Source organism: Vitis vinifera, chromosome 7 (assembly GCF_030704535.1).
Source record: "Vitis vinifera cultivar Pinot Noir 40024 chromosome 7, ASM3070453v1".
Lineage (NCBI taxonomy): Eukaryota > Viridiplantae > Streptophyta > Magnoliopsida > Vitales > Vitaceae > Vitis > Vitis vinifera.
Genome location: NC_081811.1, coordinates 5,386,578 through 5,412,181, shown reverse-complemented (window position 1 = coordinate 5,412,181; position 25,604 = coordinate 5,386,578). Strand labels below are relative to the sequence as shown.

The 25,604-nt window shown below is 38.1% G+C and overlaps 5 protein-coding genes, 1 long non-coding RNA gene and 1 other non-coding gene across 9 annotated transcripts; 5 read left to right on the top strand and 2 right to left on the bottom strand.

Annotated features, from left to right (window-relative positions):
* The first annotated feature begins 212 nt into the window (after positions 1-212).
* LOC100245002 (pectinesterase) lies at positions 213-2,391 on the top strand. Its single transcript, XM_002275783.5, has 2 exons — positions 213-1,326; positions 1,406-2,391. Exons 1-2 carry the CDS (start codon positions 276-278, stop codon positions 2,101-2,103), a joined length of 1,749 nt encoding a protein of 582 aa, XP_002275819.3. The 5' UTR covers positions 213-275; the 3' UTR covers positions 2,104-2,391.
* A 488-nt stretch (positions 2,392-2,879) lies between these two features.
* Positions 2,880-5,003, top strand: LOC100241799 (pectinesterase/pectinesterase inhibitor). Its single transcript, XM_059738810.1, has 3 exons — positions 2,880-3,988; positions 4,068-4,690; positions 4,752-5,003. The coding sequence occupies exons 1-3, from the start codon at positions 2,986-2,988 to the stop codon at positions 5,001-5,003; spliced, it is 1,878 nt and encodes a 625-aa protein (XP_059594793.1). The 5' UTR covers positions 2,880-2,985.
* A 5,101-nt stretch (positions 5,004-10,104) lies between these two features.
* LOC100252061 (peptide chain release factor 1, mitochondrial) lies at positions 10,105-14,547 on the top strand. Its single transcript, XM_002274031.4, has 11 exons — positions 10,105-10,331; positions 10,747-10,847; positions 11,271-11,369; positions 11,966-12,149; positions 12,282-12,330; positions 12,425-12,503; positions 12,826-12,900; positions 12,975-13,052; positions 13,329-13,487; positions 13,965-14,060; positions 14,144-14,547. The coding sequence occupies exons 1-11, from the start codon at positions 10,193-10,195 to the stop codon at positions 14,357-14,359; spliced, it is 1,275 nt and encodes a 424-aa protein (XP_002274067.2). The 5' UTR covers positions 10,105-10,192; the 3' UTR covers positions 14,360-14,547.
* Positions 14,548-15,983: 1,436 nt separating this feature from the next.
* On the top strand, positions 15,984-18,486 carry LOC100250300 (protein RADIALIS-like 4). Of its 2 annotated transcripts, none has more exons than XM_002281761.4 (2): positions 15,984-16,744; positions 18,202-18,486. In XM_002281761.4, exons 1-2 carry the CDS (start codon positions 16,476-16,478, stop codon positions 18,227-18,229), a joined length of 297 nt encoding a protein of 98 aa, XP_002281797.1. In that variant the 5' UTR covers positions 15,984-16,475; the 3' UTR covers positions 18,230-18,486. The 2 variants fall into 2 exon arrangements, with proteins under 2 accessions (XP_002281797.1, XP_059593936.1); XM_059737953.1 differs by having other exon boundaries at positions 16,041-16,744; positions 18,011-18,486.
* A 1,163-nt stretch (positions 18,487-19,649) lies between these two features.
* MIR408 (microRNA MIR408) lies at positions 19,650-19,756 on the bottom strand. The gene has a single exon (NR_127824.1). It is a non-coding gene; the product is annotated as a microRNA MIR408 (primary transcript).
* A 227-nt stretch (positions 19,757-19,983) lies between these two features.
* LOC109122925 (uncharacterized) lies at positions 19,984-20,843 on the top strand. 2 transcript variants are annotated; one of them, XR_009466023.1, is made up of 2 exons: positions 19,984-20,357; positions 20,499-20,843. It is a non-coding gene; the product is annotated as an uncharacterized LOC109122925 (long non-coding RNA). The 2 variants fall into 2 exon arrangements; XR_002030464.2 differs by having other exon boundaries at positions 19,984-20,385.
* Positions 20,844-20,991: 148 nt separating this feature from the next.
* LOC100255480 (uncharacterized) lies at positions 20,992-24,194 on the bottom strand. Its single transcript, XM_002281596.4, has 4 exons — positions 23,625-24,194; positions 22,782-23,362; positions 21,462-21,977; positions 20,992-21,388 (listed from the first exon to the last, which is right to left on the bottom strand). The coding sequence occupies exons 1-4, from the start codon at positions 24,034-24,036 to the stop codon at positions 21,251-21,253; spliced, it is 1,647 nt and encodes a 548-aa protein (XP_002281632.2). The 5' UTR covers positions 24,037-24,194; the 3' UTR covers positions 20,992-21,250.
* Between the last annotated feature and the right edge of the window lie 1,410 nt (positions 24,195-25,604).

Here is a 25,604-nt window from a genome sequence, read left to right as displayed (position 1 = left end):
AAAGGGTAGTTTTGTAATTAAGAGATGAATGTTGGATATTTTTGCTTTGACGGTTTAGTCTTTGTGTCTACCTCTCATTGTCTCTACTCGAAGGCCGCGCAACCACAGAAGCTTAACGTCCATTTCATGCAAACACCCTAATTCTGGAAACTCCATGCTGAATATAAAGCATCTTGCAGCCCTCGTCTCCTAGCACCAGAAGTGGCGGAAAAGGGAGGAAATTCTCTCTTTCCCCTTAATCTTTCTCTCCGTCTCCTGGTCGGGGAGGAGGCTGTATGGTTGCAAAGCCCCAGTTGGCGGAGAGGGGAATAAATAAGGGAACCAAAATGATAGGAAAAGCAGTAGTTTCAGGGATATCTCTGATCCTTGTGGTGGGTGTGATCATCGGCATTGTCAGTGTAACGCGCCCCCATGGAAGCGATCGTAATGACGGTAACACCAACATGTCGTCGTCAATGAAGGCTGTGGCCTCCGTTTGTGCCACTGCTGATTATAAGGACGCTTGTATGCAAACTCTCAGTCCGGTTGCCAAAAATGGCAGTGCTACGCCCAAGGATTACATCCAGGCGGCTGTGCAAGTGACCATGAAAGAGATTAAGAGCTCGATGAATCTTTCGGAGAAACTCGTCCAAGCCACTAATGACTCCAGGACGCAAATGGCCCTCGGTGACTGTAAGGACTTGTTGCAGTTTGCCATTGACGAGCTTCAGGAATCATTCTCGTCTGTGGGTGAGAGTGATCTCCAGACCTTGGATCAACTATCAACGGAGATTATGAATTGGTTGAGTGCTGTTGTTTCGTACCAACAGACATGCCTTGATGGAGTCATCGAACCACGGTTTCAGACCGCTATGCAGAAAGGTCTCCTCAATGCCACGCAACTTACCAGCAACGCCCTAGCTATTGTGTCCGACATTTCTCAAATTCTCACCAAATTCAATGTCTCACTGGATCTCAAGCCCAACTCCAGAAGGCTTCTCGGAGAAATTGACGTACTTGGCCATGATGGGTATCCCACCTGGTTCTCAGCCACGGACAGAAAGCTTTTGGCTTTACATGACAACGGCAGGCTAACTCCTAACGCTATTGTGGCCAAAGATGGCAGCGGACATTTCACGACTATTGCTGCAGCTCTCGCCGCCTACCCCAAGAACCTCAAAGGAAGATATGTTATCTACGTGAAGGCCGGAATCTACCGCGAGTACATTACCGTCACCAAAGATCAGGTTAATGTGTACATGTACGGAGATGGGCCCAGGAAGACCATTGTCACTGGAACCAAAAGCTACCGCGACGGAATCACCACTTACAAGACTGCCACATTCTGTGAGTCTCCTAATTGCTTTTCTTTTGCGTTAAGACTAATGACTGTCCATGCTTTAATGTGTGTAAATATGGGTTGCAGCGGCCATTGGAAAGGGGTTTGTTGCGAGGTCGATGGGATTCGTCAACACCGCAGGTCCTGACGGGCACCAGGCTGTTGCTCTCCGCGTCCAATCAGATATGTCAGCAATCTTCAACTGCAGAATGGACGGGTACCAAGACACCTTGTACATCCAGGCCCATCGCCAGTTCTACCGCAATTGTGTCATCTCGGGCACCATAGACTTCATCTTCGGTGACTCGACGACTGTGATCCAGAACTCCTTGATCATAGTAAGAAGGCCAAAGGACAACCAACAAAACACAGTGACTGCACACGGAAAAGCTGAAAAGCGTGAAACCACTGGATTGGTGATCCACAATTGCAGAATCGTCCCAGAGCAAAAACTGTTCCCTGACAGGTTCAAGATCCCTTCATTCTTGGGTCGTCCATGGAAGCCGTACTCAAAGACGATTATAATGGAGACGACCTTGGGAGATTTCATCCAACCAGCCGGGTGGATGCCGTGGGCTGGGGACTTTGCCCTGAACACACTCTTCTACGCTGAGTATGGGAACCGCGGCCCTGGTGCAAACACCCGCAGCAGGGTGACATGGAAGGGTTACAGGATCATCAAGACCAGGAACGAGGCTCTTCAGTACACGGTCAACTCATTCATTCAGGGAAACCTCTGGCTGAAACAAATTAATATCCCTTATCTGCCAAGCCTCAAACGTTAAAGCTCGACATGTTGGCCTCGAGGAGAGGGGATATACATTCAAGAGAGAGCGCCATGCAGACTGGATCATCATGCGTGTAGCTGAGTTCTATCTTATTGAGGGAATTAAGCAAGTGGTGCCTCATTTTGAGGGAAGACTGTCCTTCAATTGTGAAGTACCCACTGGTTTCTTCTTTAATCCTTGACTTTTGGTCTGTAGGCCTCCCTCTTGTCCCTCTTTGCTCTGCAATGTAATATGATTTTGGTTCCCCTTGATCTTAAAAGAAAAAAAAAAAAAAACCTGTGAAAATGTGGTGCAAATTTCATTATCCATTTCAAAATTAATAATAATTATAATTATGTATTCTATTGATTGAAAATGAAAATGGACCAAAAATATAACAGGGATGACAAAATTTGATATAATTCGTGAACACTAACACCTTTTCTTTCAAGGGTTTTGATGAAATAGAATGGTATGTTTGGATCAAATTCCATCTAGATGTGCAGTTTTTTTAATAAACAACATTACATATAAATAAGATTTAAATAGAACTACTTAATATTATACTTGTTAATTTGATTTTGATTTAATTCATATTAAATTTTAATTTTGAGTAAATAGATTAATTAAATAATAAAAATATCAAGTTAGATTCAAATAGAACTTAATTTATACGTTACATAAATTAATAATTAAATAATGTTAGGTTATTTAATCCTGGAAACTCCATGCTGAATATAATGCATCTTGCAGCCCTCGTCGCCTCGCACCAGAAGTGCCCGAAAAGGGAGGTAATTCTCTCTTTCCCCTTAATCTTTCTCTCCGTCTCCTGGTCGGGGAGGAGGCTGTACGGTTGCAAAGCCCCAGTTGGCGGAGAGGGGAATAAATAAGGGAACCAAAATGATAGGAAAAGCAGTAGTTTCAGGGATATCTCTGTTCCTTGTGGTGGGTGTGATCATCGGCATTGTCAGTGTAACGCGCCCCCATGGAAGCGATCGTACTGACGGTGACACCAACATGTCGTCGTCAATGAAGGCTGTTGCCTCCGTTTGTGCCACTGCTGATTATAAGGACGCTTGTATGCAAACTCTCAGTCCGGTTCCCAAAAATGGAAGCAGTGCTACGCCCAAGGATTACATCCAGGCGGCTGTGCAAGTGACCATTAAACAGATTAAGAGCTCGATGAATCTTTCGGAGAAACTCTTCCAAGCCACTAATGACTCCAGGACGCAAATGGCCCTCGGTGACTGTAAGGACTTGTTGCAGTTTGCCATTGACGAGCTTCAGGAATCATTCTCGTCTGTGGGTGAGAGTGATCTCCAGACCTTGGATCAACTATCAACGGAGATTATGAACTGGTTGAGTGCTGCTGTTTCGTACCAACAGACATGCCTTGATGGAGTCATCGAACCACGGTTTCAGGCCGCTATGCAGAAAGGTCTGCTCAATGCCACGCAACTTACCAGCAACGCCCTAGCTATTGTGTCCGACCTTTCTCAAATTCTCACCAAATTCAATGTCCCACTGGATCTCAAGCCCAACTCCCGAAGGCTTCTCGGAGAAATTGAAGTACTTGGCCATGATGGGTATCCCACCTGGTTCTCAGCCACGGACAGAAAGCTTTTGGCTTTACAAGACAACGGCAGGCTTACGCCTAACGCTATTGTGGCCAAGGATGGCAGCGGACATTTCACGACTATTGCTGCAGCTCTCGCCGCCTACCCCAAGAACCTCAAAGGAAGATATGTTATCTACGTGAAGGCCGGAATCTACCGCGAGTACATTACCGTCACCAAAGATCATGTTAATGTGTACATGTACGGAGATGGGCCCAGGAAGACCATTGTCACTGGAACCAAATGCTACCGCGACGGAATCACCACTTACAAGACTGCCACATTCTGTGAGTCTCCTAATTACTTTTCTTTTGCGTTAAGACTAATGACTGTCCATGCTTTAATGTGTATAAATATGGGTTGCAGCGGCCATTGGAAAGGGGTTTGTTGCGAGGTCGATGGGATTCGTCAACACCGCAGGTCCGGACGGGCACCAGGCTGTTGCTCTCCGCGTCCAATCAGATATGTCAGCATTCTTCAACTGCAGAATGGACGGGTACCAAGACACCTTGTACGTCCAGGCCCATCGCCAGTTCTACCGCAATTGTGTCATCTCGGGCACCATAGACTTCATCTTCGGTGACTCGACGACTGTGATCCAGAACTCCTTGATCATAGTAAGAAGGCCAAATGACAAACAACAAAACACAGTGACTGCACAAGGAAAAACTGAGAAGCGTGAAACCACTGGATTGGTGATCCACGATTGCAGAATCGTCCCAGAGCAAAAACTGTTCCCTGACAGGTTCAAGATCCCTTCATTCTTGGGTCGTCCATGGAAGCCGTACTCAAAGACGATTATAATGGAGACGACCTTGGGAGATTTCATCCAACCAGCTGGGTGGACGCCGTGGGCTGGGAAGTTCGTCCCGAACACACTCCTCTACGCTGAGTATGGGAACCTTGGCCCTGGTGCAAACACCCACAGCAGGGTGACATGGAAGGGTTACAGGATCATCAAGACCAGGAACGAGGCTCTTCAGTACACGGTCAACTCATTCATTCAGGGAAACCTCTGGCTGAAACAAATTAATATCCCTTATCTGCCAGGTCTCAAACGTTGAAGCTCAACGTGTTGGCCTCGAGGAGAGGGGATATACATTCAAGAGAGAGCGCCATGCAGGCTGGATCATCATGCGTGTAGCTGAGTTCTATCTTATTGAGGGAATTAAGCAAGTGGTGCCTCCTTTTGACGGAGGACTGTCCTTCCATTGTGAAGTACCCAATGGTTTCTTCTTTGATCCTGAACTTTTGGTCTGTAGGCCTCCCTCCTGTCCCTCTTTGCTTTGCAATGTCATGTGATTTTGGTTCCCCTTGATCTTAAAAGGGAAAAAAAAAAAAAAAATACATGCGTGAAAATGTGGTGCAAATTTCATTATCCATTTCAAAATTAATAATAATTACAATTATGTGTTCTATTTATTAAAAATGAAAATGGACTTCGGGGTAACAAAATTTGATATAATTCATGGACATGACTAACACATTTTCTTTCAAGGGTTTTGATGGAATATAATGATATATTTGGATCAAATTCGATCAATATGTATAATTTTTTTTTAACATTGCATACAAATATGATTCAAATAGAACTATTTAATATTATACTTATTAATTTGATTTTGATTTAATTCATGTTAAATTTTAATTTTGTCGTAAATAGATTAATTAAATGATAAAAATATCAAGTTTAATTCAAATAGAACTTAATTTGGTATAATTATTAAATACGTTAAACATTTGAAAATTTATTTATAATATTGAAAATCCTAAAAATATTTAAAAATAAAACATTTTCCCTCAAACACAGTCTACTATTTGATATGGACGTTACATAGTATCACAATTCTCTGTCGAAGAAAAATTAAAATCTTATTTGATAACTGTTTTTTTGAAAATAATTTTAAATTAATTTTGAAAAACTGTTTGTAGACCCCCTTTCAAGGGCCGGGGACTTTAGGTTTTTTTATATATACAATAACATTGGAAAGGTGTCTCGGGATCACTAGCAGCTAGCAGCACCTTAGGCAAGTGGGGGGACCCCTTTCGGCATGAAGGCAGCTACGAGAGATGGGATGTGCAGCAAGTCAAGATGGCAGGGGCCATGCTGGTGATTGGAGGGCCATGCTGCTGATGCGAGGAACAGTAGGGCAAGTAGTGGCTTGCCAAGGAAGATAGAGAGGGGATCTGAGGGAAAAAACAGAGTAAGGGTAGGGGGGTGAGTTTTTCCTGAGATAGAGGGTTCTGGGAAATTTTGAGTGCATGAGGGAGAGTGAGAGAGAACTGAGAAGAAGAGTTTGAAAGCCATGGAGAAGCTGTAAGCAAGAGGAGCTATAGGGAGGTGATTTCGAGCTGAGCAGAGGAGGAGCTTCTCGTTTTGGTCCAGGTATTTTCTATGCTAGATACACAAAGCCTATGCTACACTGCAGCTACTTGTACAATGTTTCATAAGTCTGCCATGGATTCTTTGTGTTATGCCACTATTGACTTGACGACAATAGTTCCCAAGGTTAACAATGCAGCTGTATTTACAATGACCCAATGAGCAGGAAAAGTCCTTCGGTAAGTTTTTTTTTTTTTTTTTCTCTTTTACCTAGATCTCTTAGGCTTGGTATAGTTCCTGGTCCATCTTTGTTACCCGGATCTTCTCAGCCATTGGTTTATACCATCAGGAATTCCATAGATGCAGTTGGTTTTTTTTTCATGGAATGTTAAAAGATCTAGACATGGGAAGGAATCATCCATTCTTTCCATATCCTGCTTAACAGCTTCTTAGTGGGGATAGTGGTGCTGTTGGGGCCTTTTGAAAAGATTGCACTTTTACCACATTGAAAGAATGGATAACACAGCACTATATGAGCATGGCTACCCTCATCTCACCACCCATCAGAAACACCACCCTCTCATTTTCATCATCCCTTCCGCGAGCATGAGGACTGTACATGCACGTCGTCACCCTTCCTCTTTCCATCACCACCTTTTCTCTCTCTAAAGCACCTCTCCATTTCGCTCCTTCTCTACCTTCCTCTCTGTAGATCCTCTCTTTAAGTCATCAATGGGTACGCGAATCCCATCTCACCAGCTCAGCAATGGCCTTCACATATCTAAGCGGCAGGATCAGCACAAGGAGCGGCAGCCGACGACAGGGTCACGTGCAGCGCCGACTACCGGAGACGACTTGAAGAAATCCGGCGGCGTCGGGGGGCGGCGGTCAGGGCAGTTGGAGCCTTCAGGTTCGATGGGGGAAGGTGGTGTACGGTTCGTCACTGACGAGCTTAAACGAGGAGGCGAAGTTCAGGCTCAAAGTGTCAAAGGCGGCAATGTGGGTTTTTCTGGTGGTGGCGGGTGCAGATTTGAGCCCAAGCCCAAGTTTGTAATGGAAATGGCTGTTTTGGGGCTGGCCCATGGTTCGGATTTGGGCTTGGGTTTGGAGCCTAGCCCACGCATTGATGAGGAGCCTCATTGTTCCTCAAACTAGCTACCCTCATGGTCCAAGGCGATGTTGGGTTAGCCCACTTGGCTGCCCCAGCTCTAAAAAAAATCTCTAAACTCCTAATCCTCATAATCTATTTATTATTTATTTTTTTATTACACCTTATTACATTATTACCTACCTTCTTTAATTTGACTTGAGCATAACTAACGGATAAATCATTAGGGGTAAACATCGTTTTTTGAAACACAAAATAATTTATATTTTAATTATGTCTAATCACCATATATGAAAAACTTTTGTATAAATTAATTTATATTGGACTCAAATAAGTTTCTACATCCTAGACTTTACATTCCATTTTCAAAACTTAGGTCTTTAAGTAATCCTTCAAAAATCCTATGTTTGAATTTAATCCTTCAAATACTCGTTAAAATCTCATTTTCATTAAATAGAGTGATTAATTCCATATTTATATAGTTATTTAAAGTCTAACCCTTTTAAAAAAATCTCATGCCTCAATTTAATTTTTCAATAGTTCGTTTAAATCTTATTTTTATCAAATAGAATCATTATCTCATACATATATAGTTATTTAAAGTCTAACCCTTTTAAAAATCACAGGTCTTAATTTAATTTCTCCATAAGTCGTTTAAATCTCATGTACGTCAATTAGAATTATTATCACGTATTTATCTAGTTATTTAAAGTTTAATCCTTAAAAAATTCCATGTTTTAATTTAATCTTTCAAATCCTAAAAACTCTACAATTCAACTCAATTTTATTTTCATCACTTAGAGTTACAATCCCGTATTTATTTAGTTATTTAAAGTCTAATCCTTCAAACATTCCGTATATTTTTCTTAAATTTAATTTTTCAATCCTAAAAATTCTACAATTTGTTTAAATTTCATTTTTATCAATTAGAATCATCATCCTATATTTATTTAAAGTCAAATCTTTCAAAAATCTCAATTTAACTTTCAACCTTCGAAATTCTATTATTCGCCTAATTGTTATTTTCGTTAACTAGAATTCTTATCCCCTATCTTTTTATTCATTTCAGGTCCAACTCTTTAAAAATTCAATGTTCTAACTTAATTTTCAAACCCCTAAAAATTCCACTATTCTTTTTATTTCGTTTAAATGTTATTTTCGTTAATTAGTATTATCATCCTATATGAGTTTAGTTATTTAAAATCCGATCCTTTAGAAACCAGATGTCCTAATTTAATTTTCAAACCCCTAAAAATTCCACTATTCTTTTTATTCGGTTTAAATGATTATTTTCGTTAATTAGTATTATCATCCTATATTAGTTTATTTATCCAAAATCCGCCCCTTTTAAAAGATCCAATGTCATAATTTAATTCTCAATCCTAAAACCCCACTATTTGTCTAAATGTTATTTTCTTTAATCAGAATTAGTATCCTATGTTCCTTTACTTATTTAAAGTCTAATCCTTCGAAAATCCCATGCCTTAACTTAATTCTTCAATAATTAGTTCAAATCTCATTTTTCATTCATTAGAATTATCCACCCCTATTTACCTATCTATTTAAAGTCTAATCCTTCGAAAATCCCGTGCCTTAACCTAATTTTTCAATATTTCGTTTAAACCTTATTTCCATCTATTAGGATCATTATCCCATATTTATTTTGATAATTTAATATTTCAATAATCCGCTTAAACCTTATGTTACTCAATTGGAATCATTATCCTACATTCATCCACCCAAATATTGTTTTGATTAATCGGTAACATTACTCCATACTTACCCATTTATTTCTCTTAAAAATTTCAATCATTAGAGTCTAATTCTTCAAAATTCCGATTCCTGAATTTAGCTATTTGAATTTCCAATTGTCCTATCTCCGAACTTAATTTCTAGTTTCCCATGCTCCAATTCCCGTATTTACCCCGCTACTTATTATCGTCATTATTATTATCATCTATTTCATTATTTCTATAGATTTTGTCTTCGAATGATTTCTAAGATATCCATTTTTTACACATCAACCTTCATAATTTCCATGTCTCAAATAACTTAAGATTCCGATCCCTTTCAAAATTTAACTCCCATAATCCCGATCTTCGTAACTTAATTTTTCTTAAAAATCCCGAACTTTCAAATAACCCTTCAAAATCCCAATTTTCTTTCAAATTTAATTTCTAAAAGTTCTCATTCTTACATTTAATTCCTAAGAATCCAATTTTCGAATAATTTATAAGATTCTGATTCTCAAATGAATTTAAAAAATCCAGTTTTTCTTCGAACAATTCTAATCCCTGTTTAGTGATGCATGGATATGTTTTGTGCTCTATATGGTGTACTAACCCTCTCTATGGATAGCGCATGGTGGCTCGTTGCCCAGGTATGTACCCATTTTCCCTCTAATCGTTGTCTATACATGTCTCGATTCTTACGTGTGCATGATCATTCAAGGTATTCATTGACTTACTCATCAATTGTCACGTCAACTTCATTTTATTAGTAGAGACCCGACTTTAGGGACTTAGAAGGGTGCTACGGTTTTTTTCCGTACCTTCCTGATAAGTAACCTGACCCCCGAACCCGATCTGGTTTTTCACAGACCATCTTTTCCAAAACAAGGAGTCACACTTAGGGTTTTCTTTCTTATTTTGTTTACCCTTTTAAATATAAAACAAAAATAAGTGGCGACTCCAAGTCATTTTTAGTCAACAAATCAATTTTTCAAGTAAAAATCGAGCTCGCCATCGAGTGGGAAACGCATGAGCCGAAATGCGGGGTCCACACTGTTATTTGATTTTTTATAAAACAAAAAATTATTTGAAAATATGAAATATTTTTAAATTATTTTTAATTTTTTAAATATATTTTAAAAATAATCTTTAAACAATTAAAAATAAATAAAAAGGTAAAAACACTCTGTCCCTGTTTTCTTTTATTGTCCGATAGGCCTAAATAAGGCTACCTTCCCAGCCCAGCCCGTGGGGTTTATTGTACAAAAAGTTGTGAACTTTTCTGGTTTCTCTCTAGAGAAGAAGACAGAGGCAAGCAGTGGGGTTTAACATGAGAAGCAGAGGAGGAGGGTTTTTGAAACAAATTGGAACTCTTTACGCATCCTATACAACTTATCAAATTCAAAATGGGTTTCTTCATTCGACTATGGCGAAAACCCCTTTCTCCTTCATCCGCCCATACTCCACTGGTACCCTTCTCCGTTTTTTCTTTAATTCTTCGCTTTTTAGGGTTTCTATACACTGATTCTCGTAGATTTATGCACTTTTATAAGTAATTATTTTTCGTATTAGAAATCAAAATCGTGTTTTGGCATGTTACGGCGTTTCTCTTTTTTCTTTGTTTTTTGAACTTTCGGCGCTGCTGGTGGTGGTGGTTATGGTACGTAGGATTGAGAATCCAAAAAAAAAAAAATTGTTTTGCTTTGATTAAAAATGTTCAGGTGATGATCAATTGTTTTTTAAGCACCCAGATGTCAGGGCATTCGTTGTTTGTTCTTACATGATTTGATTTCATTTTTTGAGTATCCAAGTTAAAGCCCAGATACTATGATGTCTTACGGATGTATGTTGTTGTGATCATTTTTTTATTCTTCAAAATGGCAGAATTACAACCTCAACTTTCCACTGATCTTATTGGGATTATGGAACAAAGGCTGTCAGCTATTGAACACAGGAGTGCTTATCTTCAAGATTTTATAAACCGGGTAATGTTGATTCCGTTGTGTTTTCTAAGTGAGGATAACTTTTGTTCCTGTTTCAGTGATATTGAATCCTACAATTATGAAACAACTGATCCCTGCCTTCCTTTCTTAAGTTTATTTTTCTATCATAAGGGCCACCATGAATGTATTTATTTCATATGCTTTACAAGAGGTTCAGTTTTTCTCTTTGTCTTTAGTAAATAGGTGTTATATATTGACCCAGTGGAAAGAGATGAAAAAGTATATATTTGTTGACTAGGCAAGCAAGTGCCTTTTAGGTGCTTTCTAATGTTTTGGGACCTGTTCTATATTGTTTATATTTCTATTTTCTGTTTATTCTGTTTGGTTTTTTCAGTTAAATGGTAATTGAGTGCAGCATTTTTATTCATTTTTTTTATTTGACTTTTTGGTGTTAACTAAAGACAGCCAGAAGCCTCACCAGTGGAGTATGCTAGGGCTAATAAGGAGCTTCGGAAACTCAGAAGTTCAATCGAACATATAACTGAGTTGAGGAATAAACAGAAGGTAATTAGTTGCCGCATGCCCTTTACATTATCTTCTATCTTTGTACACTTGTTTCAATGGCTGGTAAATGAACTATGAAGGAAATATGACATGCTTACATGTTTATTCAACTTTTCACACACATGTATATAGCAAGGCCCAGTTTGTAGATTGTCGGTAGTGTAGTTGGTAGTCTAACACCTCATATATGTGAAGAACATTGGTTTTTAAGTTCATATATCATGGGATTGTCTGACCTGATTGATAATGTGTTGAACTATTGTGTAGGGTTATGATCATATCTAATGTTACTTTATACTGTAACTTTTGTTAGTGGCCTTCATTTAGCCATACTCCGCTGGAGAGAGAGAGACATCATGGCTTATAAGTTCCAGCATTTGCTAGTCTTTTTCTTTGCTGCTCTTTAACCAGGTGTAAATTCAGTGAATGAACCTTGCTGGTATCAATTATATTGGCTGCAGTTCACATCTTCCATCTTTTTCTAGCTGGAGCTTCTGCGCTTGTTTACTTCCCCTGGTTCTTACTATTTTTTTTTCTTTTGGGGGAAGTAGTAGGTGGTGGATGCTTGAGGTAATGAGGTCTTTCCTTTTCTGTAGGAGATTGATGGTTTGAAGTCACTCATGGCTGAATGTTCAGAAGATAAAGACATGCTTAACATGGCAGCTGAGGAACTGGGTCAGGCAGCAGAGGAAGAGAAAAGGCTGCAGAATCTGCTGCTAAAATCATTACTTCCCAAGGATGAAGCTGATGAAAGGGACTGCATTTTGGAGGTGAGAGCAGGTAATAAATACTTGTAGATAAGGGCATCTGAATCTAAGTTTCATGGAGACATGCTTTCTTGGTGGCCCTTCCGTGTCCAGTATCTCTCAGGCATATTTTTCTTAAAATTACTTTTGACAAAGTTTGAATCAGGGACCGGAGGAGAGGAGGCTTCTTTGTTTGCAATGGACATATTTAAAATGTGAGTTATTGCCACATTATAAAAATCACTGTGCCTTACTATTCCTTTTATCAAGTTCTTATTAGAGACTGGCCTTTTATTTAAATGACAACAGGTATGAGAAATACTCACAGAAGAACGGTTGGAAGTTTGAAGTGGTAGATATAACTGAATCTGATCTTAAAGGATATAAGGTACCCCCTTCTGTGGTCCGCCTTTATTCTGATGCTAAAATTAGATGGAGATGAATTGGAACTGTTGGTTTCTATGTGTGTTTTTTTACTTGAACTGCACAAGGATTTTTAAATATTCTAACTGAAGTTTTACATCGACTTTGAATTGAATTCATCCTAGATAGGTTTGCTTAGTTGTGAAACTCATGCTTGGTATTCTTTTAGGAGTTTGATCCAAAGATCACCTGTTTAGATGGTACCAAGCTTGTATTTAGATTGGTATAATGAAAAAGGAATTCCATCTTCCAGCTGTTAAACAAGTTTTATGACTTGTAAATGCCAGGAAGCTAGTGGAGCAATCTCAGGATCTGGTGTATATGGGAAGCTTAAATTTGAGAGTGGAATTCATCGAGTTCAGGTTCTGCCACTACTGCCTGTTCAATACACAGTTTTGTTTACCGACAGAAATTACAATGTTTTTTTATTTGGCAGCGAGTTCCAGTTACAGAGAAGTCAGGGCGTGTTCACACCAGTGCTGTTTCAGTTGCTATTCTCCCTCAGGCTGATGAGGTTCTAGCCATTTTAAACTGATGTGCTGTGCTATGTGAATATTATTAGATTTAACAACATGAGATTTTCGTTTAGTACCTCAATTTTTTCCTGTTTGAATTCCATTATTGATAATTTTATGGCTATTTTCCTGGTTTTTTATGCCACCTGAATTCTTAGGAGTAGATGTAATACTTTGAGATTCTTTATTCTCCCTCTGCTTTGTTCTCTTTTGAGGTTAAGGATTATCATATTTGTGTAATTTGTTTAATTTATCATATTTTGAGGCTTTTTCAGGTAGATGTCCAGTTGAGGAATGAAGATTTGAGAATTGATACCTACAGATCTGGTGGTTCAGGTGGTCAGCATGCAAATACTACAAACAGTGCTGTTAGGATAACTCATATTCCATCTGGGATGACAGTCGCCATACAAGATGAACGATCCCAGCATATGGTAAGAGATTTTAATGGTTGCCACTGTTATGTTTTCTTAGCGCCCTTGAGCTCTGGAGTAGATTTTCCACCTTTTGAAACAAACATATCTAATATAGGAATGCATATCGCTTAATGTTGCTTCTATGTACTTTAGCTGTGAGTTTTGTTGCTGATTTAGAAAATTAACAGCATAATATAAAGAGCCTTCCATTGCATTTAGCATCAGAGTTAGGATAATGCTTCTCTAGTGGGCTCTTGCTTGTGTCTTTTTTGGCACGGTTATTTGTATGTATGCTGTAACTTTACCTGAATATCAATGTTTGACTCCCATTTCAGTATGGATGGTGAGACTGAAGTTGAATGCCTTTTTCTTTTGTGCACCATATTATCAGGCAAACATATTTAGTATTCTGCAGACTGCATTATATTCGCTCTCCCTATTGGTTCTGCTTACTCTTCCTCCTTATTTTCTCTCCTCTTTTGGATGTTTTGATAGAACAAGGCCAAAGCACTGAAGGTACTATGTGCAAAGCTATATGAAATAGAAAGGTCTAGAATTCAGAAGGATCGTTCAAAACTTCGTATGGAGCAGGTACCAATACTTACGAGACACAGATAAGTTGTCTTGGTTTTCTCCCCTTTCCCTAGAATGATCGGATCTGACATCTTGTGCAGATTGGTAGTGGGGACAGATCTGAGCGCATCCGAACCTATAACTTTCCCCAAGGGCGTGTCACTGATCACCGTGTTGGCATCACTCATCATTCAGTAAATGATGTGATGCAGGGAGAGAATCTGGATGTTTTCATAGATGCTCTTCTTTTGCAGCAAGAGATGGACGCAATCGCATCCTTTCTCCTATGGTGTTTCAATTGCAAGCAGAACATTTGAGTCTCAGTCTCCCATATTTTTTAGGCTTGGAATTATTGTATTTTGTCCTAGCTTGTGGAATCTGCCTACTAACTTTAACCGGTAATTGATGTGGGCACGGGTCCCATTTAGAGCACTTTGCTGCATAATCAATTGGGGCCCTTGTATTGGTAAGAAATAAAGCTAATCCAATTTAGATTCCTACCCAACTGTAATTTTTTGTTGTCATGATTTAAGTCTAACTAGGGTTAGCAAAGTAAGATACAATTTGTTCATTCGGTTTTAATTTGATATATTTTTCACGAGCTTTGGTTGAATATAACCGTGCTTCGATCAAATTCATGTTAATATGCATTCAATCAAGTCATAAGTACAGTTGATGAGGTTAATAATATTGACTCAAATAAGAAGAACTTCAACCTAATTATTAAATAAGTTACATGACATCTACCAACATGAATTGCGATCCCTACTATTAAGCACTACAATTCGGGTGCAAATGATCCGTTTGAGGCAACTCTTTAACCATGATAATGAATATGGATCATGTTACAATCACAAAATTTACCCTCCGACCTCGCTTGTCCTAGGCAATTGTGGGTGCAACATCCTAGGCAGTCACGATGCAACGTGTTTTAAGTTTTTAACATGAAAGTAATCATAGATACGACATGCAACGTGCTTTAAACGTGAGAGTAATCATGGATAAAACGTGTCACACGAATAAGGTAAGGTGTTATCACATGGGGCCTTGGTCTTACATCAAGATGGTCAAGGTGTTCATCACATAATCCTGCCGTAGAATTATCCACCATTGACCTTTGAGGAAGAGCTCCTTCTCCACGCATAGGATGCTCCATTTCTAGAAGGATACACACCGGGAAAGTCGTATCGTGTAAGCAAAAAAGGAAGAGGAATTTATATCCCATGGCCATCATCCACGACCGGAGGAAAATAGTGCCTTTCCAACGCCTTCTAGAACAGATCCATCGTGGGCATGAATCTCCCTTTTATTTATAAGAGTTGTCCATTTTCTGTCTCACCGCACTAATAACAAAATATTAAAAAAATTAAAATTATAGAGAGCTAAAACCCCCACCCATACGACTTGTTTCAGATTGGATAGGAATATGACTGAATAAAGAGAGAGACGTAGATGAGGGGATGAGCAAAGCCCAGAGATATGATGCAAATCCGACTGGGTCCGAAAATGTCCGGATTGAAGGAGACAGGTGAACAGTATCTAACAAAAAGGCTAATCCTACCCGAATAACTTAATGGAAGGAAGAGAAAAATTGGAAAGAAATTTGAGATGATTAGACTAATTTTCACTTGCTGACGCAGCCAATGCGGAAAACTGGAAAATAAAGTTTTCTTTTGAACAGTTTGGAGCCATTGATTCATTTTCTTTTACCTCTCAGAGTCTTTTCCAACCCAAGAAAAAGTCTTTGAAAATGACCTTGTTGTGATTGCTTGATAACCTAGAAAAATCAAGGGAATGGGCAATCAATCCCACCCACAAGGGTCTCTTTCTTGTCTTGCAAGCTAGAAAATGCTAATTAAAGTTGCTTGGGAAAAAAAAATTGTCGGCTCTTTTCCATTATTAGACTTACTAACCTCAGATTTGAATGTGATGCCAGGGTTTCGGATCCAAAACCAATTGGGATCCAGCTAGAATTGGTAAAAAGGAAATGTTTAATGAGATCCGGATTCTGGCTTTGGCAACAAACTGTGAATGGTGGATTTGGTTGTCTGTTATGGGATATTTACTTTCCAATTATATGACCATGGCTTTAAAATTTCAAAAATTTTAGGGTGTTTTCTGTGATCGTATGACTGACAGCTTTGTGGGTATATCATATAAGTGGAATAGGGAGGAGAAAAACAAAAACAAAAAACAAAGGGGAAAACAGAAAAATATTTGCAGGTAGTAGTTTATCTGACACCCTCCACAAACACGGGGTTTCTAGAATCTGATAAAGGAGAGAATCAAACAGAGTCCCAGAAAAGATTCTCCCCCAATGATTTTTGTTTCGATGAGTACTAGAATGTGAGTGAATGATTGGGCCTTCCTTAATTTCCTAATAAAATCAAATCAAAAGGGATAGGGAAGGGGTTGCAGAGGCCCGTGGGTGGTATGGATGATTTTCCAAATGTTTTGTGTGAATGGAGTTGGGAGGAGAACAAGTCGTTTGAGCTAGCTCTGGCAGTGGTGGATGAACGAGACCCAGATCGGTGGAAGGTCGTGGCAGCCATGGTGGGAGGGAAGAGTGCGGAGGAGGTTGAGAAACATTATGTTATTCTCTTGCAGGATTTGCAGTTCATCGAGTCTGGTGAAATGGATCATAAACTGGGTGAGGCTCAGCCCTGCGTTCAACTCGAGTGTTGGACCGACCAAGATCACAAGTATGCAATCTCTTTACCAATTATTGGCAGAGACTTTCAATTTTGTTGCACCATTTGCCTTATTGGATGCTTTATGCATCTGGGTACCTCCTGTTTTTCCTTTTTATTTATCAATTCTCATCATCTTATATTCTGCATCCCATGAATGATTCTAATGACAGCTTGATTATGGTTCTCTCTGCTGTTTGTTTAAACATCTTGGCATATATTGTTTTAGGGCTTTCTCCGATTCATCTCTTCAGGTCAAAGCATTGGAGCTACTTTTGGTTGTTGAGAAAATTTGAGATCTTCCATGAATTTCTGATTTGTTGTTTTTCTGTTTCTCAAGGATCCAGATTTGGAAAATATATGGCTGTGGTCATCCTTTTATTTTCTTGTCTTTTCCTCCAGTTCTCAGCAACCAAACACAGCATCAGGGAATTGTTACATCATTGGGTTTCTGATTGTATTTCTGTCTAAAATCTCTTTAGAATTAAACCGAAATCTTCTAAAGTTATAGTCCCTGACCCCTATTATTCACTTTGGCCTGAAACATCTGCAGAGTCATCAAAATGCAGTTTTTACATTGGATTGTCAACTGTGTTCCGAAAAACAGTATTTTTATCCTGCATAATCACAGAATACTCAAAGTCTGGAAAGTTTCTATTTTTCGTGAAGCATCTGTCTTAACTCAATTCAACTCCATAAACCTTTTTCTGGATGGTTTGCAGTTGGCTACATGAGTCCTGCTGCACCTTCCCCCTCTGCAGATGACCCTATGTTTAGTTGAATCAGGGTCATCTGTCTTTTCTCACCACCTCTCCTGCATCCTTCTTGGCCTTTCTTCCATCCTTTGTTGCTCCCTGTTCTTTTGTATCTATCATGCTGTAGCCTGTAAGCTAACTGTGTATGTAATAAATAGGAATTATGAATATTCAGGGAAATCGGTTTGCAGTGATCCTCCACAAACATGCCGAAGAAAATGGAGATGACTCCTCTTTTTTCTCCCAGAAGCAATCTATTGAACAAATTGAAAATGAGTTTGGAACATCATCATCAACCCATATATGTTGTTTTTGAAAAATAGATTGCAGGAAACAAACTTAAACCTCTAAGATGGCTTTCCACTGTTTATAAGCCTATGTATACTCCTGCTTCCATCATCTCTTCCAAATTGATGTTCCAAATTCCTTGGTTGGGCTTCTGAAGTAAATGATTCTCTTACCATCATACTTCTAACAAGTTTAGGGTTGAAGTAAGAGTTTTGGTTTTTGGTTGACACTGCAGGGAAAAAAGGAATATTACATTTCCACCTCTTAACTGACGAAGCTATCAACATTTGCAAAATAGTTGCCATAGCAAATGGGCAAAATTCTATGTAGTTTGGCTCTCTACTTGTCTTTTTGTGGTCTGTTATTATTACTAAAAGCAATTTGGAGTACATTGATTCTCTGATCTTGCTGAGTATGTGATTACAGGTTGCTGGTTCAATTGGACATAAAGTGATCAGTGGGGTCAATAACCATTCATCAAAGCAGTTGATTCTTAATTCAGCTCATGCTCAGCAATGAACATTACAGCTGGACTATGGTTAGTGCATTGGTTTTTCTTATTTAGAACTTTTAGTATGTTGTCAGGGTAATGATCTCTTCTCAATTGTAAATCAGAAATTGCTAGTGACTGCATTTCAGAAGGATAAAACTTCCAAATTTGGAGAACTCTGATTCCCAAAATATAACATCCCATGTTTCACTTGGTTATCAGATGTTTCTTGATTTAGTATGATGAATGAGAAATGTGCTGAAGAGTGTATCAAGCAACCACCTGGTTACACCATGTTTATGGATGTCTGAAACCTGAGTTGCTGCTGAAAATGATCTACTATTAATGTCTCACCTATTTCAAAATGGTATTATTATTGGTCCTGGGCATCTAATAAGACATAATAAAGAGTCCCAAGAAGGTTCATCATAATAAACAGAAAGCATCACAACATTGCTTGTATATTTTCAGAAAGTTTTGTTATATTAGACCAAAAGTAATACAAGATTACAACAAATAAAAGCCAGTCTAGTATAAAAAAAGTTCCTTCCTGCACAAAACCCTTTTCTTTGCTATCCATTTTGGCATCATTGGACCCATGATCATCCCCGGTAGTGGATGCTGAGGCACCATCCAGCCCAAACGCTGTACAGTGTATAGATCTGTTCCCTTGGCATAGAACTGGCCGGGCCGCCTTGAATTTGACACATTTTCTGCGTGGATCATAGAAAGGAGCCCATTTCAATAAAATGATAAGAGAGCCCAAGCTTCAAACCCAAACAGAATGGCCCCTGCCCATTTCATAGTCTGCTGTGTCACTGGCCATCTATTCATTCAATTGTGGTTGAGCCCGCGAGTGTGCCTGTGCCTGTCTTAGTTTCTCCTTGTGCCCATCCACAGTATCCAATTCAAAAGAAGCATAAGAGAGAACTATTTTGATCGTAAAACAATCTCAAAAAGGTGATATTGTTGGTGTCGAGCCAACTGGGAATGACACGTGGAGGGAAGCCCTCCACAGATATGAGAAGGGGTCTGTTTCCCTCTGCAACACAGATCCTTTGTTGGGGGTGATTAATCAGGAAAGTTGTTATTTTGTCAAGTATCTTGTGCATCATGGGTGGCATGTGAAATGCGCTGTGTGTGAGAATGAGTGTTCTGGGGATGAGATTTGATGAACCACAGTGACAATACTTGTGGGAGGCAATTTTGTCTGGACTCCTAAAATTACTAACCAAACCTTCTATTCTACATGTGTAGAGAAGAAGGGATTTGAACTTTGAATACATTTCAATTTCATGGAAGTTCCAAAATCTAAAAGCAGAGTATGATTAATAATTTAATACACAGAGATCAATAAAAGAAAAAGAAAAAGGGAGGAGTAAAGGAGAGACAGAGCCAGGGAAGAGGCAGTGCATGGGTAGAGCAAAAACAGCTTAACATTCTTCTGTTAATAGTTCCATCCATGCACTACCTCGTCCCCGTCTTCCTCTTGTCTCCATTTACTTTTACCTTGTTTTTACTGTGTTTTCGCGCTTCAATCTCAAGCCCACCTTCTTCCCCTCTGTCTCTACATCATCTCCTTCATCTCCAAACCACCAAAGTACTCTTTTTATGCACAGATGTGTTACTGTGCAAGCCGTATTCCCCAAAAGGAAGGAGAGGAGGGGAATAGTACACCCTTGTACTATCACATTCTAGTTTGACCACTTCATAATGTACTACCCATTTTGCTTGTACTAAGTGTGGACTGTACTGCAATCCTTCCAGTACCGTACTACCACTACTCTGAATCCATCCCATTATTGCTATTATTTCCTTTCTTTCTTTACCTTGGGTGATTAGCAAAACAGCCTAGCAATAGGTCCCTGAAAAGGAAATGACTTCAGTGTACATATAGCAAATGGATGCCCCAGACCAACCTTAAACCACCCATCTCTGCACTCACCAGAAACTATCATGTCTGCCAAAGTTTCCAGCATGCAACCTTCCTGCAAAAAACTATATTTTCTCCTAGCTATTGCCATAATCAGATCGTCAGTTGAAAATCAAGCTGAATTCCGATGGGCAAGGGCGGAAGCAACTTGGAATCCAGGTGGGACATGTGCGGACACTTGATTCTAGTATGGCAGTGTTTTCTATTTCTTGCCTCTGGACAAATATCCAGAATTTTTAGCATTTTTACTCAACAATGGTTCACCTAACATCCAAATTACTTCCATCTTTTTGTTGGAAGGTTGACAAAAGGGTGTGTTTCATGCATGGACAAGAGTCAACACAGACCTCAGAAGTGGGATATCACATGCAAGGAGAACATAAAAATCTTTGAGGATCTCCTATCAGGACAATTGAACATCCCCCCTTCTCATTTTATTACAAAACAGGAGGTTTCTGCCTCTGTGGATGATCATCTGTCAAGTTGACATTAAAAATTTGGTACAAGTTAGGTGCTCAACCCACATGGTTGTAAGAATATCTTTTTCCCACATCCTAACTAACTTGATGTTAACTGTTTGTTGCATGTATTGCAGATGTCAAACACACATTGCTTTTTCTTTAAACTTCTATTTTTGTTCTTTTTCCTCCTTTGATGTGGTCCAGAGATTCAAAACATTAAACAGAGTCTAGCTTATTGATTCCAGTTACAAGTTGCCTGGAACCATTTTCCCCAGGCATCACTGTCTCAGAAAATATTAGCTTCCATTTTGAATAATTCGGAGATGTTCATGTAATGTAAATCATCAAGCTTTCCATTGAGTTTGGGATCAAAGCTAAAAATCCATTCCTTTGGATTCTTTGAACTGATATTGTTACATGTAAGCCTCATGGATGATGAAGCCCTGCCCTTTTCGGCCTGTTCAGCTTCCCCATCCCAAGGTTTGTATCTGTGGGAATCACAGAAGGCATTTTCTTCCTCTTGTTTAACTTGAGAGAAAGAATAAGTAAAACATCAATGGGAAAAAGGAAAAAAAAATCAAGAAACTTGATTTATGGATTTGGAGATGTGAGGATAACGTCAAAATCACTGAGAGTCCACTCCGCAACTTCTTCTTTGTCAGTAACAAAAATTTCGGTCCCCATATCAATGGATGTCCATATTCTCCTAGCAGGAGAGGTTCCTGGATCCTGCAACAGAAGAAGGGTATCAATCAGATAAGTCCATGACAACTTTTCTATGAGATGTTTACATATTACTGACCTGATAGAAGTAGAGCCTACTGGAAAGCCCACCCACATCAAGCTCCCAAGTCCTGGCATCACCAACCCAACCATCCCCTTGTTTGGTGGGATAGCCATACTCTGCCCATATGGGGTGAGGCAGCAACTGAACCAACTCTTGTGCCTGTGGATTGCTGTAAGGATCACAAGTGCTGAAAGGTTTCTCTGCATACTGGGCAGTCTCAGGAACACAGTAGTAGTGATAAGCTGAGTATGGAAAATTGGCTGTGTCGTTCCTGTGAATCTTTGTGTTGTTTGGAGTGATATGGTATGGAGGGCAGTTCTGCAGGCCCTTGGGGCTACACCATGCAGGAGTTGCAGGGTTTATGATCATCTCAGAGTATCTGGTTACATCTGTGACCACGTCGCCATCACAGGGCTCACCATTGTGCTTCCAGCAACTGCCAATATCTATAAGGTAGAATTGGCTCTTGGGCCCTCCCCCTTGCTTCACATCCAAAGACACTCTGACCTTGAAATTAGGTGACTCTGGAAGCTGAAAATCAACTCAACTTGTAAGTAACGGAATATGGAGTAGACAATGGACAGGCTCTAACATTCTTCAATTACCTAAAAGTAGTTGAGAAACAATAGATTGAAAACTAGATGGACTCCAAATTGGGAAATGTCCATTTCTTTCTTCTTTTTTGCCCTTTTCCGATCCTACTTGATACATGATAATGTAAAATAATACAAAGAAATGTGTCACCAAACCTCAAATGTAGGGCTTGTCTACTCCATTATTTAAAAACCATATAACATTAGGACCTTCACTGGATCTGTCTATCTGTTTCATGTAGACTATGTACCAGTTGAAACCAACCCAGTTGAAAATTCTAAACTACAATAAAGGGGAGAAAAAAAAAGGGCACATATGTTTGATGGGATAAGTATATAGATTTCGGTTCAGAAAGACCATGTCATTATTCAATTCATGCAAAAAAGACAATGAAAATTTACTAATTAATAATGCATTGCCCTGTCTTCAAATTTATAATTGAAATGAAATCAGCTTTGGTTGAGATTAGAGGAAACCAGTTAGCTGTCCGTGTGGGGACTTCTATCTGTATTTTATCAAAGGATCAATTTTTCAGAAGAAGTTAGGAAGAGAAGATCTATCTAATCATCACAAAAACTTCTAGGAAAAGAGAATTGGTTCTATCCTTTTTCTTTTTTCTCCTTTTTTTTGTTTTTTTTTTTTAAGTCTTGGCCATTGAAGAGGAGTAGAAAAAAAAAAAATCTAAATGGGGTTTTGAATTATTTACCAAGAAATACTAGACTGTAGCGAGTTTCTACTTACAATTTTGAGCATTCCTCTGGTGTCATAATGATACCCTCCAGAGAAGCCTTTGGTTGCATCAGCCCTGAGGTACAGCATCAGCCAGGGATACTTCTTTGAAGTTTTGAGCTTATGATTAAATACCCAACTTCCAACACCAACTGTTTTCTCCCAAACAACCTCAAAGAAAGAGATGCCATTGAGCCCACCCCCAATATCAGAACCCAAATCATAAGTTCCATTAAAACTTCCTCTCATTGTACCATCCCCTGATAAATATGTTTGTTGATGATACAAGAGGGGTTGATTCATACACCCACGTCCAAAGCAAGGGAAATTTCCTTGACCAAAAGGAGGTACCTTTTTCCCATTCCAGGGACACAGACCAGACTTGGTGTCATAGTTGCCATTTTTCAGCATAATCATCCAAAATTGCCATGGCTTTGGGGTGTCTGCAACTTCACATAAAGAACCCAGATACAGCTCCTTCTGTGCTGCATAAAGGTCCGGGTTGTTCAGAGCTCCAGGGCTCAACCCAGGAAATTGCTTTCCCACCCCTAGCTTGTTATCAGCTTCTGTCACCATGTGATTCAGAGAAGAACCTGACCCATTCATACAGAGCAAGAAAAGTTAGTATCAGTAATTAAAATTTGTTCAAATACCTTTTGGCATTTAGAACATTAACTCAAATAAATGGAAGCTAATAATGAAGGCATTTACTCAAATACTCTTTTGAGAATACTGTAAACTTTATCAAGGAAAGAAAAAAAAAATGCAGGTTTTGCTGATCTGATGCAGGGGAAAGGTAAAATAATGAACGCCCACTTCTCTTTACTCTTTTGATTCTTTTGTGGTTGAGCTTACTTGAGAGATCGAAACAATCAGCAGCTCTTGGGCTCCCCATGCCAGGAGCTTCACTGCCAACTTCATTGCAGAAGTTCCAAGCTTCCAATGCTACTCTCAGCCCATCTCTCGCCATTCCTGGGTCTCCAACTGCCGACATATTCTGCTTTCCAGTTGCAAAAGAAACACAGAACATAAGCACATTTGCCATGAAAAAAACCACAAACAACTCCTCCACGGCTATTCTCATGGTGTTTGCCATTCGCTCTAGAGATAGCCCAGAGTAGCTGTTATGGCTTGAAATAAATAGAGATTCAGAACATGGGTCGCAGGCTTGCAGGTAGTATTGGCCTTTCCCACATAATTTTTCTTCTTTTATAACCACGGGCCACTGCTGACTTAATGAATCATACAATATTAAGTAACCATTCATTTATGACCTAGATCAGATAGATCAGATAGATCAGATTGGATCTCTCCAAACTCCATCTGGGCCGTTCACTCTAAAACTGCTGGCATGCACCATCAACTTTCCTCCAAGAAAATAAATTAATGTACTACTTTTATAAATTCTTTTTTCCCTTGAAAAAGTATTTTTGTTGGATTGTTTGGCTTCTACTAAAAGCTACAATGCATTCAGATATTAGGTGGGTATTTTTCTGGGCCCACCTACAGTTGTTACCGACGGGGTCATGTTCATAAAGGAGAAGAACCGGACAGAATTTGCCTTGAAAGTCAAACCAAAGAAGAGGCCCTATTCTTTTTTTCTTTTCTTTTTTCTAATTATTATTATTATTTATTTAATCCTGGTAAAAAAATATATAATAGAATAAACTTAAACACTTTAAAATCTTTAATTTCTATCTAAAAAAATGTGAAAAAAATTTAAGAATGGATGAAGAAAAATTTTATTAGGCTACTACAAAACGCTCACGTGCTTGTTCACGTTCCATGGTTTTAGTTAAAAGAGTCTATATTTCATTGCTAACGGGATATGATAAAATATTTCACTTATTTTATATCCAATTAAATACGAGAAATGATAAATGGTGAAATATATTATTCATTTTTTTATTTATATATTTTTTATATTAGATATGTTAATTTTAAATTAAGAAATATGTTAATTCTAAGTAAAGATGTAAGCTAATATATATCCCATAAATCATAAATTTATTTTTTATTTTTTATTTTTATTTTTTATATTACTTATTTTGAAAAAAAAAATTGATTGAAAATTAAAAAACTAAAAATATATATAAAATATATTATAAATAATACTAACATATATTATTTAATACATAAAAAATTATATATTGAATAATATAATATAAAAAATTTATTTATAAATTCTAAATATTTTAATCATGAAAATCATTAATAAATAAATATTTATTAAATTTTATATATTTAACAATTTCTTTATGTCATAGGAGAAATTTCATGTTTTTTTTAGTAAATATTAGAATACAATATGATTTTTATTTTAAACAAATATTGATCTTGAAAAATAATTTTTTATTTTTATTTATTTTACAAACTAAATATAAGTATAAAGGTAACATATGCCATTAGGTACTTAGTTTTGCTATATCATATCCATTCAATATAATATATCATGATATTTCATTCGAGATATATCAAATATGTATTTCCTATGCAATGTGATATAATAAATATCTTATTCTATATTATTTTATCAATCGAATATAACTTAAAGGTATATGTTGGAAACTATTTTCAAAAACAATTTTTTGTTTTTAAGTAAAAAAAAAACATATATGAAAATATATTTGATAACCTAAAAAACAAAAAGTTTTTTTTCTTAGAAACATAAAATAGATTGTTTTCTTATAAGTATTTTAGTTATTTTTATATTATTTTCAAATTTTTTAGGCTTGTTTCAAAAAGTAATTATAAAATATATAAAGAATGATTGAAAATAAATCACTATACTTTTTTTTTTCTAAAAAAACATAAAAAGGCAGAATATTTCAAGTT